Source organism: Myotis yumanensis, unplaced genomic scaffold (assembly GCF_028538775.1).
Source record: "Myotis yumanensis isolate MYYU_CA2020_CCGP unplaced genomic scaffold, mMyoYum1.0.hap1 SCAF_2, whole genome shotgun sequence".
Lineage (NCBI taxonomy): Eukaryota > Metazoa > Chordata > Mammalia > Chiroptera > Vespertilionidae > Myotis > Myotis yumanensis.
In genome coordinates, this window is record NW_027223753.1 from 102,336,664 (window position 1) to 102,353,193 (window position 16,530).

Sequence of the window (16,530 nt, forward strand, 5' to 3'; positions counted from 1 at the left end):
AAATATATAAACTAGAGGCCCGGTGCACAAAAATTTGTGCACTGGCGGGGGAGGGAGGGTGTTCCTCAGCCTCACTTGTGCCCTCTCACAGTCTGGGACCCCTCGGAAGATAACGACGTGCTGGCTTAGGCCCGCTCCCAGTGGCAGAGGGCAGACCCAATCCCTAGGTGCAGCCCCTGGTTGGGCTCAGAGCAGGGCCGATTGGGGGGTTGGGGCGCCGCCCCCTGTCACACTCAAGGCAGGGTCGATGGGGAGGTTGCCGCACCACCCCGTCACGCACAGAGCAGGGCCGATCAGGGGGTTGGGGCACTGCCCCCTGTCACACACAGAGCAGGGCCCATCAGGAGGGTTGGGGCTCCATACCCTGTCACACACAGAGCAGGGCAGATCAGGGGGTTGGGGCACTCCCCCCATCACACTCAGGGCAGGGCCGATGGGGAGGTTGCGGCTCCACCCCATCACACACAGAGCAGGGCCCATGGGGGGGTTGGGGCGCCGCACCCTGTCACACACAGAGCAGGGCTGATCAGGGGGTTGGGGAGCTCCCCCCTATCAGACACAGAGCAGGGCCAATCAGGGGGTTGGGGCGCCTTCCCCTGTCATGAACAGAGCAGGGCGGATAGGGAGGTTGTGGCCCCGCCCCGTCATACACAGAGCCGCAGGGTGATCAGGGGTTTTGGGCTCTGCCCCCTGTCACGCTGCTCCAGGGGCGAGGAGGCCTCATGGCTCCGCTGATCCCAGTGCTGGGAGGCCTCATGGCTCCACTGATCCCGGTGCTGGGAGGTCTCGCTGCTCCACTGATCCTGGTGCTGGGAGGCCTCGTGGCTCCACTTGACACAGGGGCAGTGAGGACTCACTGCCCTGCTGATCCCTGTGCCAGGAGGCCTTGCGGCTCCACTGATACCGGTGCCAGGAGGCCTCGCTGCTCCGCTGATTCCGGTGCTGGGAGGCATATTAGCCTTTTACTATATAGGATAGAGGCCTGGTGCACGGGTGGGGGCTGGCTGGTTTGCCCTGAAGGGTGTCCTGGATCAGGGTGGGGGACCCATTTCGGTGCCTGGCCAGCCTGGATGAGGGGATGATGGCTGTTTGCAGCTGGTCACACCCCCTTCAGGGTGGGGGTCTCCACTGGGGTGCCTGGCCAGCCTGGGTGAGGGGATGATGGCTGTTTCCAGCTGATCACACCCCCTTCAGGGTTGGGGTCCCCACTGGGGTGCCTGGCCAGCCTGGGTGAGGGGATGATGGCTGTTTGCAGCTGGTCACACCCCCTTCAGGGTGGGGGTCCCCACTGGGGTGCCTGGCCAGCCTGGGTGAGGGGATGATGGCTGTTTCCAGCTGATCACACCCCCTTCAGGGTGGGGGTCCCCACTGGGGTGCCTGGCCAGTCTGGTTGAGGGGCTGAGGGCCGTTTTCAGGCTGGCGGGCGACTGAAGCTCCAAACCTCTCCTTTTTATCTTTTTTTTTTTATTCTTGGATTTATTTACCTTCTATGGCTGTCACTGGAACTGAGAGATGGCTTTCTCTCTGAGGCTCGGCTCCAGCTCTGAGACCTCAGCTGCTGAAAGCAGGTATCTGGTTTGTTTGGGTTCTATAATCGAAACACTGTTTCAACTCCAGCTCTGAGGCCCGGCTGGCTGAAAGCAGGTTTCTGGGGTTTTGTTTAGCTTCTATATTTGTAACAATGTTTCTTAAACTGCAAGCTCAGAGGCCGGCAGCGGCAGGCGGGGAACGTTGGCTTCCTCCGTCACTGAAGCAAGCAAGCCTCATGTTCGCTTCAAGCTGCCTGGCTGCTGGCCGCCATCTTGGCTGGCAGTTAATTTGCATATAGCCCTGATTAGCCAATGGGAAGGGTAGCAGAGGTATGGCTAATTACCATGTTTCTCTATTATTAGATAGGACTAGAGGCCCTGTGCACAAAAATTTGTGCACTCGGGGCGGGGGGGTAGGGGGGGTCCCTCAGCCCGGCCTGTGCCCTCTCGCAGTCTGGGACCCCTCAGGAGATAACGACCTGCTGGCTTAGGCCTGCTCCTGGGTGGCAGAGGGCAGGCCCAATCCCTAGGTGCAGCCCCTGGTTGGGCTCAGAGCAGGGCTGATTGGGGAGTTGGGGTGCTGCCCCCTGTCACACACAGAGCAGGGCCCATCAGGGGGTTGGGGAGCTCCCCCCTGTCACGCACAGAGTAGGGCTGATAGGGGAGTTAGGGCACCGCCCCATCACACACAGAGCAGGGCGGATCAGGGGGTTGGGGCGCCGCCCTCTATCACCCACAGAGCAGGGCCGATCAGGGGGTTGGGGTGCCGCCACTGTCACACTCAGGGCAGCGCTGATGGGGAGGTTATGGCTCTACCCTGTCACACACAGAGCAGGGCCTGTGTGTGTGTGTGTGGAGGGGGGTGGGGGGGGCGCCGCACCCTGACACACACAGAGCAGGGCCGATCAGGGGGTTTGGACGCTGCCCCCTGTCATGCTGATCTGGTGCCAGGAGGCCTTATGGCTCCGCTGATCCTGGTGCTGGGAGGCATATTACCCTTTTACTATATAGGATAGAGGCCTGGGGGCCGGCTGGTTTGCCCTGAAGGGTGTCCTGGATCAGGGTGGGGGTCCCCACTGGGGTGCCTGGCCAGCCTGGATGAGGGGATGGTGGCTGTTTGCAGCTGGTCACACACCCTTCAGGGTGGGGGTCCCCACTGGGGTGCCTGGCCAGTCTGGGTGAGGGGCTGAGGGCTGCTTTCAGGCTGGTGGTTGTTGACTGAAGCTCCCAACCGCTCCTTTTTTTCTTTTTTTTTTCTTTTTTATTCTGGGCCAGCTTTAGCTCTGGCTCTAGCTCTGATGTTTCCGCTGTTGATTGCGTTCTATAATCGAAACAATGTATAACTCCAGCTCTGAGATCCCGGCTGGCTGAAAGCTGGTTTCTGGGGTTTTGTTTAGCTTCTATATTTGTTACAAAGTTTCTTAGAGTTGCAGCTCAGAGGCCTGCAGCTGCAGGCGGGGAACGTTGGAGTCCTCTGTCACTGAAGCAAGCAAGCCTCATGTTCGCTTCCAGCTGCCTGGCTGCCGGCCGCCATCTTGGCTGACAGTTAATTTGCATAAGGATATGCTGATTAGCCAATGGGAAGGGTAGCGGTCGTACGCTAATTACCATGTTTCTCTTTTATTAGTGTAGATAGTACTGGAAGTGCTAGCCACATCAATCAGACAAGAAGAAGAAATAAAAGACATCCAAATTCAAAAGGAGGAAGTTAATTTTACTCTTAATAAGCAAAGTCTCTAATTTAAAAAAAAGCCTTAAACAAAAAATAAGCACTGTTTTAAAATTTGTAACACATACAAAAAAAGGAAAGAAAGAAAGAAAAAAGAAAGAAAGAAAGAGAGGGAGGGAGGGAGGGAGGGAGAGAAAGAAAGAAAGAAAGAAAGAAAGAAAGAAAGAAAGAAAGAAAGGAAGGAAGAAAGAAAGAAAGAAAGAAAGAAAGAAAGAGAAAGAAAGAAAGGGAGAGGGGAGGGGAGGGGAGGGGAGGGGAGGGGAGGGGAGGGGAGGGGAGGGGAGGGGAGGAGAGGGGAGGGGAGGGGAGGGGGAGGGGAGGAAAGGAGAGGGGAGGAGAGGAGAGGAGAGGAGAGGAGAGGAGAGGAGAGGAGAGGAGAGGAGAGGAGAGGAAAGAGAAAAGAAAAGACCAAAAAGCCTTATCCTGCTACCAACTGGAACAATTCAACTTCTGAAACTGATATTTTACAATGCATTCACTTATGGAGAATTAAGCCACGTTTTGTATGCTTCTGTAATTTCCCACCCCTCATTCAAATATAAATGGAAAGATTTTAGTTTTTTTATTAAAAATAATATGAATTTACTTTTCTTTCATTTTTAGCATAACACATTAATCAAAATGTGTAGCCTTAGCCCTCTTTACATTTCAGTCTTGCCCTTTCTCTTGAACGATGTGCCCCATTTTAATTTTTTAACATATTTTTTTTGTGAGAACATTTAAATTTCTACTCTCTTAGCAAATTCCAATTGTACAACACAGTGTTATCAATTACAGTCATGTTATACACTGAGTGGCCCGATTATTTTTTTTTTTGTGGCCAGATTATTATGACCGGCCAGATTATTATGACCACCCCATCAGTACAATGAAGTAAATTAGTTATGCAAATAATAACAATAATAATAATAATAATAAAACCTTGAGAGTATTTGCTTAGGAAGCTTTCAATATTCAGTAGTTTTGGAAGTGTCAATGAAGTACTGATGGGGAGTTCATAATAATCTGGCTGGTCATAATAATCTGGCCACTCAGTGTACTTTAGATTTTCAGACCTTATTGATCTTATAACGGAAAGTTTGTACCTTTTTAGCTTCATTTCACATGTTCAGTGCTCAAATCTTCTGCATGTCTTTAAATTTTGCATTATATATTAAAATATAAGACTTTTTAAAGGTATTTAAAGTGGCCACCCATGACCATTCTTCTGATTTGTTATGTTAACAATGCCTCAAATGAAATGGCTCTTCCTTCAGAAGCACATTGTATTTTTCTCTATAAAAAATTAGGTTTAGCCGAAACCGGTTTGGCTCAGTGGATAGAGCGTCAGCCTGCGGACTGAAAGGTCCCAGGTTCGATTCCGGTCAAGGGCATGTACCTGGGTTGCGGGCACATTCCCAGTAGGAGATGTGCAGGAGGCAGCTGATCAATGTTTCTCTCTCGTCGATGTTTCTAACTCTCTATCTCCCTCCCTTCCTCTCTGTAAAAAATCAATAAAATATATTTTTTAAAAAATTAGGTTTAGGGCCCTTCAGGGATCTTCTATTAAAATTTAGATACCTGAGGAGGGGCATTACACAAAATGTACTGAGTTCCAACACTGGCACTTCCAGTCAACATAAGGACAATTAACACTATTTTTCATATAATTAACAAATATTTCTTGAATTCCTTCTATGTAACGAGGACTATGCCAAACTTTAAGAAAACTGAGTGAATAATACAAGCAGAATCCTGCCTTCCTTAAATTTACCTTCTAGTGCAGGGGTAGGGAACCCTTTTTTTTGCCAAGGGCCATCTGGATGTTTACAACATCATTCGAGACCCATACAAAATTATCAACTTAAAAATTAGACTACTATGTTTGGTCAAACATTTAATTTACTCAACCCTAATGCTTTGGCAAGGGCGAGACCAAATGATTTCGTGGGTCTTATACAGCCCACTGGCTGGATGTTCCCCACCCTGATCTATTGGCAAAGGACAGAAAAAAAGTAATCAACAAATGAGATCATCTAAGAAGACACTGATTGTAAAAGGAATTGCAATGTGATGTATCACCAAAAAAGAAAAAAATCCTGCAAGTTAAATTATGACACAATATTAAGATACAATTAATGGTTCAAAATGTAACCTGATGTCAAAGATGTTAAAATAAGAAAAACGTTGAGAGAGTCAAGATGGCGGCCGGAAGGGTGGCAGTGAGGAAGAGAGTGTAAGTGAGTGAGGGAGCAAAAGGGAAGTGTGTGGATGTGTGTGGTGTGTGTGTGAGTGAGGGACAGTTAGATCCTGTAGGACTTTCGGGGGCTGGTGGACCAGGCTCTCCTAAATGGGGAGGAGACTCTGCTACCGCTGCAATCACTGCCAGGGTGGCTGGCTCTGACACAAAAACCACACCATCTTGAAGGGGAGAGCTGCTGTGAATAGGAGCCCAGCCTCCCCTCCACCCAGACTGTCCTCAGACACCACCCTGGACTCTACAGCCACTCCAGCCAAAGACCTGCTACCTCAGCTGTCGAACCATGAACACAGGGACTCCAGCTTCCCTGGCCTCAGGCTCCTGTGAGTCTGCAGTGCGCTCCCATCCCGCCAGCCTGCCGCTTCAAACCTGGGCCCCACACTGAGCGACCCACCTGTCAAGCCCAACACTTCAACCCTGGACCCCATGCATCCCAGTGTCTGAGCCCGTGGGCGAGTCTGGGACTTGTACGACCTGCCCAACAAGCCCGCCGCTTCAACCTCGGGCACTGTGACTGCGTGATCATCTGCCAAGCCCATAGCTTCAACCCTGGCCCTGTGCGTACAGGTAACAGGGCCTGCTGTCAAGTCTCAGACTGCGCAACCCACCTGCCAAGCCTGTGGCTTCAACCTTGGGAACCACGTGTCCTGGTACCTGGACCCTCCAGAGAGTCTTGAAAAGCATGACCCTCCTGCCAAGCCTGCCGCTGCAGCCACAGGCCTCAGGCGACATGAAGCCTAAATCCTTTGTTGAAAGCAAAAATGGGGAGACAAAGAAACAACACCCAAAGGAAAAAAAAAGGAGGAGTCAACAGAAAAGGTACTAAATAAAATGAAGGCATGCAATATGTCAGAAAAAGAATTGAGAGTAAGGGTCATACAGTTTCTAAACCAGCTGGATGAGAAAATCAACAACTTATATAAGAATCAAGAGGAAATAAAGAATGATACAGGCATAATAAAAAAACACAATGAAAGATTTCAACAGTAGACTAGAAGAAGCTGAGGATTACATCAGCAAATTAGAAGACAGGGCATAAACAATCTGAACAGCAATTGGAGAAAAAAAATAAAAAGCAGGAGGAGAGCCTAAGGGAGCTTTGGGACAACATAAAATGAAGTAACATACATATAATAGGGGTGCCAAAATGACAAGAAGAAGAGCAAGGATTAGAAACCCTATTTGAAGAAATAATGACAGAAAACTTCCCTGATTTAGGGAAAGAAAAAGTCACATAAGCACAGAGTTCCAAACAAGATGAACCCAAAAAGACCCACACCGAGAAACGAAATAATTACACTGGCAAACATTAACAAAAGAGAACCTTAAAGGCTGCAAGAGAGACAGAGAGTTACCTACAAGGGATCTCCCATTAGATTATCAATGAATTTCTCAATAGAAATAAATCAGGCCAAAAGGGAATCGAATGAAGTATACAAAATAATGCAAAGCAAGGGACTAAATCCAAGAATAGTCTATCCAGCAAGGCTATCATTCAAAATTGAAGGGGAAATCAAGAGCTTCGCAGACAAAAAAGGGCTAATGGATTTTATCAATACCAAGCCAGCAATGTAAAAAAATGTGAAAAGGACAGCTGTAAATAGAAGAAATAGGAAGGAAAGAAAGAAAACAGACATAAAAATAAAAATGGGTCCAAAGAATAATAATAACCTTAAACATAAATGGATTAAGTGCTCCAATCAAAAGACATCGAGTGGCTGAATGGATAAGAAAACATGACCCTTATATACTGTCTACAAGAGACCTACCTCAGAACAAGGGACTCACACAGACTGATAGTGAAGGGATGGAAAAATATCTTTCAGGCAAATGGAAATGAAAAAAAAGCTGGGGTAGCAGTACTTATATTGGAAAAAATACACCTCAAAGTGAATGCAGTAACAAAAGATAAGGAAGGTCACTTCATAATACCAAAGGGATTGATACAAAAACAGGATATAACTCTGGTAAACATATATGCACCCAATACAGGGACACCCAAATACATTTAAAAAAAAACTTCGGGAAGATATCAAGAAAGAGGTCGACAGTAATACAATCATAGTAGGGGATTTTAATAGCCCTTTGACATCACTTGATAAAGCCTCTAGACCAGTGGATCTCAACCTTCTGGCCCTTTAAATACAGTTCCTCATGTTGTGACCCAACCATAAAGTTATTTTCGTTGCTACTTCATAACTGTAATGTTGCTACTGTTATGAATCATAATGTAAATATTTGATATTCAGGATGGTCTTAGGCGACCCCTGTGAAAGGGTCATTGGACCGCCAAAGGGGTTGCGACCCACAGGTTGAGAACTGCTGATTTAAGTGCAGGTGCAGAGTTGACCATTGAGACTGAAGCTCATGAAGAATGCTCTACACAAAAATCAACAAAGAAACATCAATCCTAAATGACTCACTTGATCACATGGACTTAATTGACATCTTCAGAACATTTCACCCCAAAGCTACAGAATATACATTCTTCTCAAGTTCACATGGAACATTTTCAAAGATAGACCACATATGGGATCATAGGCAAAGTCTCTCCAAATAAATAAGATTAAAATCATATCAGGCATCTTCTCAGATCACAATGGCATAATATTAGAAATCAACTACAATAAAAACAATCAAAAAATTAAAACATTTGGAAGCTGAATAGCATGCTGTTAAATAATGATTGGGTTACCAAAGAGATCAAAGAAGAAATAAAAAAAAAAAACATCCTGAACACAAATGACAATGAAAACACAACAATCCAAAATCTATGGGACACAGTGAAAGCAGTCCTGAGAGGGAAGTTCATATCATTACAGGCCTACCTCAAAAACAAGAAAATTGGTAATAAATTATCTAACTCTAATACTTAAAGAATTAGAAAGAGAGCAACTAGAAAAGCCCACAGTGAGTTGAAGAAGTAGATAATTAAGATCAGAGCAGAAATAAATGACAGAGACCAAAAAAAAAACAATACAAAAGATCAATAAAAACAAGAGCTGGTTCTTTGAAAGAATAAACAAGATTGATGAGCCTCTAGCCAGGCTCACCAAGAAGCAAAGAGAGAGGACCCAAATAAACAAAATCAGAAATGAAAGAGGCAAAGTAACAACAGAACCCACAGAAATACATGGCAAAAAAAATACTATGAACAACTCTATTCTAACAAATTGATCAATATAAAAGAAATGGACATATTCCTAGAAAAATACAACCTTCCAAACCTCAATCAGAGCCCTGACCGGTTTGGCTCAGTGAATAGAGCGTCGGCCTGTGGACTGAAGGGTCCCAGGTTCAATTCCAGTCAAGGGCATGTACCTTGGTTGCGGGCACATCCCCAGTAGGGGGTGTGCAGGAGGCAGCTGATCGATGTTTCTCTCTCATCGATGTTTCTAACTCTCTATCCCTCTCCCTTCCTCTCTGTGAAAAATCAATAAAATATATTTTTAAAACAACTCAATAAGAAAGAATAAAAAATCTGAATAGGCCTATAATTATGGAGGAAATTGGAAAGCCCTGGACCAGATGGCTTCACAGGGGAGTTTTAACAATCATTCAAAGAACTAAAACCTATCCTCCTCAGACTATTCCAAAAATTTCAAGAGAAAGAAACACTTCCAAGCTCTTTCTGTGAAGCCAAAATTACCCTAATCCAAAAACCAGATAAAGACACTACAAAGAAAGAGAATTACAAGGCAATATCCCTGATGAACATAGATGCTAAAATCCTCAACAAAATCCTAGCAAATTGGATCCAGCATTACATCAGAAAGATCATACACCATTGGCAAGTGGGATTTATTCCAAGGATGCAAGGGTGGTACAATATCTGCAAATCAATAAACATGATACATCACATAACCAAACTGAGAGATAAAAATCACAGTCATATCAATTGATGCAGAAAAAGCATTTGACAAAATCCAAAAACCTTTCTTGATAAAAACTCTCAGCAAGGTGGGAATAGAAGGATCATACCTCAACATAATAAAAGCCATATATGACAAACCTACAACCAACATCATAGTCAATGGGCAAAAACTAAAACCATTTCCCCTAAGAACAAGAACAAGACAGGGATGCCCACTCTCACCACTCCTATTCAGCATAGTACTGGAAGGAACTAGTCATGACTCAGAACGTTGGATAGATTGACCTATTAAAAACTAAAATGATACATTAAGGCAGTGGTCACCAACCTTTCAGACCTCATGGACCACCAGTTGGCAACCTCTGCTCCAAAGGTTTCCTTAAACCAGCGATCGCCAACCTTTCGGGCCTCACAGACCACCAGTGGTCCGCAGACCACCAGTTGGTGACCGCTGCATTAAGGTATAAAATTACACATAAATAGTATAATTTAAAATTGTACTATTTAGAATCCATGACTTCTTATAACCACTTTCCTGTAAACAGCACCTCTCTGTATTCAGCCTCACAAATTATTACAGCAAGGTGCATTTTTGTATGTTAAACTAAAAGAAAGGAAAAATCAGTGTGTGTGAGACTATCACAATGTCTCACTCATGCATTGCTGTCATATTCTATAGTATATTCATGTTTGTTTTTATATAAAATTAATGTCCCCAAATACTTAAAAAGTAAAACTGGTGCTCCTGACACTCCCCCCTGCACTGGCTGGTGTGGGCACCCTAGCTGAGAAGACATCTAACTTTGTGGCATTTGAAGTATTAAAATAATCAATATGCAACATTCATTATAACACCAAATATTGTGAGTTTCACCACAGTTGACGAGCTGGAAAATTTTCTTTCCCCTGACTCAGTTCCCCACCCAGGAGTGAGATGGTGTGGATGCTACTATGTCTGTCATCATCACTTGCTTACTATGTGCCAGGTGTTATATTAAGAGCATATGGCAGTCAGCTAGTTGACTATCTTACTATATATTCTCCACTTTTATAACAAAAGATGATGAAATTTGGACATTGCTGTATCTTTTCTGAGCATAGTCTGTATTTTTTCCATTTCTCCAGGAATGAAAACGTGAATTCTCACTAGCATATGAATCCCTAGTCCACCTCAAATCTTCCTCAAGACTTCTTGAAGTGTAGTTGTTAAGCACTTCAGTCTACCACATACACTTTTGGATAACTATTATTAAATTTACTGGTTTGGTAGTGTGCATGTGTGTATTCTTGTATAATGTCCAAAAACAGCATAGGTATGAGATTATACAATTAAGTCTACAGTTAAAGGGTATTTACAGGGAAAACCAGTAATATCCAATTGCAGAGAAGAAAAATATTACCTTCATTATAAGAGAACTATTCCAAGATTTTACAAGTTCAATAGCTCTCAGATCTTGCCAACTAATGAAGTTGTGAAAATGATTTCCCGTTTTCCTAAGAAAAATGAAAACAACATTTTGAAAGTCAATATAAATCAGAGACTATCTATACTAATAGAGAAATATGCAAATTATCTGTTACACCATAACATCACAACCAGATCAGCAGGCTGTGTCCCCGCCCTCTGCTCAGGCAGCTGCAAGGCCCAGGGTAGGATAGGATACGATAGGAGGGGGTAAGAAAGGAGAGGGAGAGGAAGGCAGGCCTGCAAGGAGACAGGTGAGAGGAGAAACAGAAATACAGAAAAGGAACGAGAAAAAGATGCAGAAATGGAAAAGGGAAGGAAACGCGGGGGTGCACACGGGAGGGGGTGGTGACCACAGGGGGTGGGGAGAGCAGATGCACCTGGCAAGGGGTGGGGCAGGAGCCCCGAGAGACACAGGAGGAGGACAGTGGCCCCCAGCGCGGGCCATTGGCACCCACGGGTCCAGGACGGAGTGGTGGATGGTCCGAGGCCTTCTGGGCGGAGGTGCTCCTGCTTCTTGGCAGCAGCAGCACCCAGGCCATGTGGGCCTCGGCCACCTCGCTGGGCCAGGCGTCCCGGGCAGGGAATGGGAGCAGGACAGCAGTGGGGAGGGCGGGGGCAGAAAACACCTGGCCGGGGCTGAGCCCTGGGCTTGGGGTTAAGACCCCCGTGAACGGAAGCCTTAAGAAGAGAAGGAAGGAGGGAAGAACTTTATAAAGGAACCAGTAGAGAGCAGAGTTAAAGAAGGAAAGAGGATGTATGAGTGAACTGTAGGAGCTATAATGAAAATCAAGTATAGTTGTGTACTGGGGACAGATTTAAAAAGTAGGAGTCAGAAAAGAAAAAAGATAAATGATAGTGAATAATTAGGCAGGTAGATAGATAGATAGATATTAAAACAGTGGAAGTAGAGAAGAATGTATGGGAAAGGTAGGATGAGAGAGAAAGAGGGAGGGAAGAAAAGTTTTAAAGGGGAGCCAGTAGAGTTTAAAAGGAGAATGGGAAGAAGGAAGAAATGGGGGAGGGAGCAAAGTGGGTCTAAGGGAGGAAGTGAAGAAAAAAATTAAGGTGGGAAGGAAGGAAAAGGGGAGGGTAAAAATAAAGGAAAGAAGGAATGTGGGGAGGGAGGGAGGGTAGGAGAAAGATGGGAAGAAGGATGATGGAACAGAAGTAGGAAATAAGGAGGAAAGAAAAGTTTATAAATGATGAGTCAGTAGGAAAATGTGTTACATAAAGGAGAGAGAAAAATTGTGTGAGAAGGAGAAGCCAATAAGGAAGTTGAATACAATTGTGTAGGGGATAAGATTTTTTAAAAAAAGTTCATAGGGGAGACCAGGCCGCAAGGCAGGGAAGTTAGGGGGATCAGGCAGGCAGGTGAGTGGTTAGGAGCCAGGGATCGGGCCTAAACTGGCAGTTGGACATCCCCCCAAGGGGGCAGATGCTCCAACTGGTAGCTCAATGCAGCAGCTGCCCCCTGGTGGTCAGTACACTTCCATAGGGGGAGCACCGTTCAGCCAGAAGAGGGCTCATGGCTGGCAAGCACAGCGACGGTGGCGGGAGCCTCTCCCACCTCAGCAGCCTCTGCAGCAGCGCTAAGGAGCAGTAAGGAGCAGCAAGCAGGTGGGCAGTAAGGAGCAAGGGGTCCCAGACTGCAAGAGGGATGTCTGACTGCTGGATTAGGCCCGATCCCCAGGGGGATCAGGGAGGGGGGGATCGGGCCTAATCCAGCAGTCAGACATCTCCCTAGGGGTCCTGAACTGTGAGAGGGCGCAGGACAGGCTGATGGACACCCCCCCCCCCCCCGTGCACAAATTTTGTGCACTGGATCTCTATATATAAAAGCCTAAGCAACAATCCAACCAGTAGCTATGACGTGCAATGACTACCAGGGGGCAGACACTCCAACTGGTAGCTATGACACACACTGACCACCAGGGAGCAGATGCTCAACACAGAAGCTGCCAAGCTGCAGTGACTTGATAGCTGCAGTTCTCGGGTGATGCACCTGGAATCAGAGAAGAGGGAGCCCGATTCCGAGATGCATCACCCAAGAACCACCCTCTCACAATCTGGGACCCCTCAGGGGATGTCAGAGAGCTGGTTTCGGCCCAATCCCCACAGGCCAGGCCGAGGGACCCCACCAGTGCATGAATCCATGCACCAGGCCTCTAGTATTATATAAAAGATCTGCCACAAGAGAAAACAAAATTAGAGGCCAAACTACTTTCAAAGTAGGATTTAATTAGATGGGCTTTCCAAATGGCTTCTTCTCTTTGAAATTGAAAACACTTTATAACAATCATTATATGATTCAGAATATGACATTTTAATCAGATTCTATCCAAAAGATATTCTTTTTGAAGCACTACAATGTGTACATTTCTAAAAAATAAAATAAAACTACTGTAATGAAAAGACCTTTAACGACTTGCTTATACACTTTTTTTAACTTATTTTTTTAATAATTCTTGATTGTTGAAAGTATTACGTATGTCCCCTTCCCTCCCCACCCCCATTGATCCCCTCCAGTCCACTCCCACCTCCAGCCCCAGGCCTTCACCACCCTATTGTCTGTGTCCATAGGTTATGCACATACGCATACAAGGTCTTTGGTTGATTACCTCCCCTTCTCCTACCCGCCCCCCCACTTATTCACTTTTAAAAGCAAAATAAAGAGGCCAGTGCTTTCCCCCTTCAGTGTACTTACCTTGATGTACACAGATTAAAACCTCTGTGCCTACAGAAGAGCCGAAATAGTGCCTGAGCCCATTTCTACACCTCTCAACTTTAGGATTGACTTAGCCACTGGCAACCTACTAGGGTTACCAAAATTTGACTAGTAAAAGATATTCAACAAACTCTGGGTCAATACTATCATAAGCATACACAACAAAGAAATAGAGTAGAAGTAAATAATTTTTCCTTTGAGTCCCCTACAAATCAACCACTGACATCTACTCATCTTCAACATCCAACTCAGGCTTGCTTTCTACCCTCTCTCCTGTGTGAATTTATTCATGTTCAATTCTCAAGACTGTCATTTCCTACTCATATTTAGCAGTGCACACCCATGGTCACATCCTCAATTGTATTAACTGGAAGCATTTGACCACTGAAATCCTAACATTCCAAAACATCAGGCAACACATCTCACTGTTACAGTCATGGTCTGCTTAACAATGGAGATTCATTCTGAGAAAGGCTTCATTAGGTGATTTCATCATTGGCAAACATCAAGTGCACTTACGCAAACCTAGATATTACAGCCTACTACACACCTAGGCTGTATAGTATCGCCTACTGCTCTTCAGCTACAAGCCTGTACTACAAGAAGCAAGCCTATCCTATCTTCCTATCTAATAAAGAGGTAATATGCAAATTGACCATCACTCCAACACACAAGATGGCCACCCCCATGTGAACACAAGATGGCCAGAAGGGGAAGGCAGTTGGGAGGGACCAGGCCTGAAAGGGAGGGCAGTTGGGGGAGACCAGGCCTGCAGGGGAGGGCAGCTGGGGGTGACCAGGCCTGCAGGGAAGCAGTTAAGCATCAATCATGCTGGCAGGGGATTGGTTAGGGGGTGATCAGGCTGGCAGCCAGAAGCAGTTAGGGGCAATCAAGCAGGCCGGCAGGCGAGCAGTCGGAAGCCAGCAGTCCTGAATTGTGAGAGGGATGTCCCAGATTGGAGAGGGTGCAGGCTGGGCTGAGGGACACACACACACACACACACACACACACACACCCATGCACTAATTTCGTGCACTGAGCCTCTAGTATACTATAAGCATAATATGCTTACATTGTACAAAACAACACAAGATTAAATCAAGCACAAGAGAAAATGATGCAACTAAGAGATGTAGTAAATAGGAGATGTATGGGTTGCTGCAGGCTAACACAGCACACTATGTTACAACCAACTTTTTTTACAAGTAGAAAAAGTGCACTCTAAAAATGATAAAAGTAAGTATACAAAACAGAAAAATAGTCATTTATTATCATCATCAATATTATGTACTGTACATAATTGTATGTGTTATATTTTTACCAAACTGTGATGCAAAAGGTTTGTTTCTACCAGTATCACCACAAACAAATGAGGGAAGTATTCTGTTAAGATGTTATGAAAGCTGCCACGTCATTAAACAATGAAAAATTTTCATCTCCATTATAATTTTAGGGAACCACCATTGTATACCAGTCTGTTTCTGACTGAACATCATTATGTGGCACATCATTATGTTTCAGTTCTCTCAATCTTTACTCCCTAAATATCTTCCCTTCAAACACCCTGCAATCTTTAATCCCTCAAACATTCCCTTTTCTTCCTATGAACTCCTTCTAGGCTTACTTACTTTCATGAGTCCTGTGCACTATCATTTTTATTAAGAACTTGCCTTTTTTTTGTAATTGTGGTAAAATATACATAACATGAAATTCATCCTTTAAAATTTTTTTCAGTGCACAATTCAATGGCATTAAGTACATTTCACAAAGCTATATAGCCATTACCACATTTTCTAAACACTCTGATTGCTTCCACCCTCTTGCTCCTGTTAGTAATACCACCATAAATGTGCTGTACAAGGATCTGTTTTCAATTCCTTTGGGTGTTTACTTAGAATTGCTGATTATATGGTAATTCTATGTTTAGTTTTTGAGGAACTGCCAAACTGTTTTCCACAGTAGCTGCACTATTTTACATCCCCACAACCAATATACAAGAGTTCCAATTTTTCCACATCCTCACCACCAGTTGTTATTTTTGATTTTTTCCTAGTGGGTATAAAGTGATATCTCATTGTGGTTTTGATTTGTATTTCCCCAAACACTAATGATGTTGAGCATTTTTCATATGTTTTATAAACCATTTGTATATTATTCAAGTCCTTCGTGCATTTATTAATTGGATTGTTTGAGGGTTTTTGGAGTTCTTTATATATTCTGGACATTATTTATGAAATACATGGTTTTGCAAATATTTTCTGCCATTTTGTGAGTTTTCTTTTCACTCTCGTTTCCTTTTTGTTTTGTTTTCACCTTTATTAATGGGAATCACATCATTCACCTACCTCATAAATATGTTACTTCCTTCTCATTCAGTGATCCAGTCATCACTATCATCAATAAAAATCAGAGAAGTGAATCTATTGTTTGAGTCCTCAATCTTAGGTGAAATTAAAAACCAAACATACACCTTCCATATTATATGCTGCAATGGTTTTTAGAAATCTAACTGCAGATTTGAGATATCAATGACTATGAATTTTCTCAGATACATTTTTAAAATTCAATTTGCACATTATGTCAAAATAATTCCAGCTCTATTTATTCTTATTTATGATTAAATCTAGAATAAATTTTCTATTTTGAAAATTTCTAATAGTTAAGAAAATTAAAGAAAAATTAACCATCATTAATAGATGAAAATATCTTAATAGTATTCTTTGATGCACAAGTTTTTAATTTTGATGAAGTCCAACTTATTTTTTCTTTTGTAAGCAATGCTTTTGATGTCATTTAAGAAATCACTGATAGTCTACATTCCCACTACATTCTAGTGAATGAAGGTTACTTTTTTCCAAAAACTCTCTAACACTTATTTCTGCTTGTTTTGTTGATAATGGCCACTCTAATAGGTGTGAGGTGGTATCTCTCATTGCAGTTTTGATTTGCATTTCCCTAATTGCCAG

At 44.2% G+C, this 16,530-nt stretch overlaps 1 protein-coding gene across 4 annotated transcripts in view; it reads right to left on the minus strand.

Annotated features, from left to right (window-relative positions):
- GK5 (glycerol kinase 5) overlaps positions 1-16,530 on the minus strand; it is a 174,065-nt gene that overhangs the window by 106,995 nt on the left and 50,540 nt on the right. For all 4 annotated transcript variants that reach the window (XM_070405897.1, XM_070405896.1, XM_070405895.1 and 1 more), the window contains exon 4: positions 10,772-10,865. In XM_070405897.1, the coding sequence (XP_070261998.1) occupies positions 10,772-10,865 (94 nt within the window). The remainder of the gene's footprint in view (positions 1-10,771; positions 10,866-16,530) is intronic.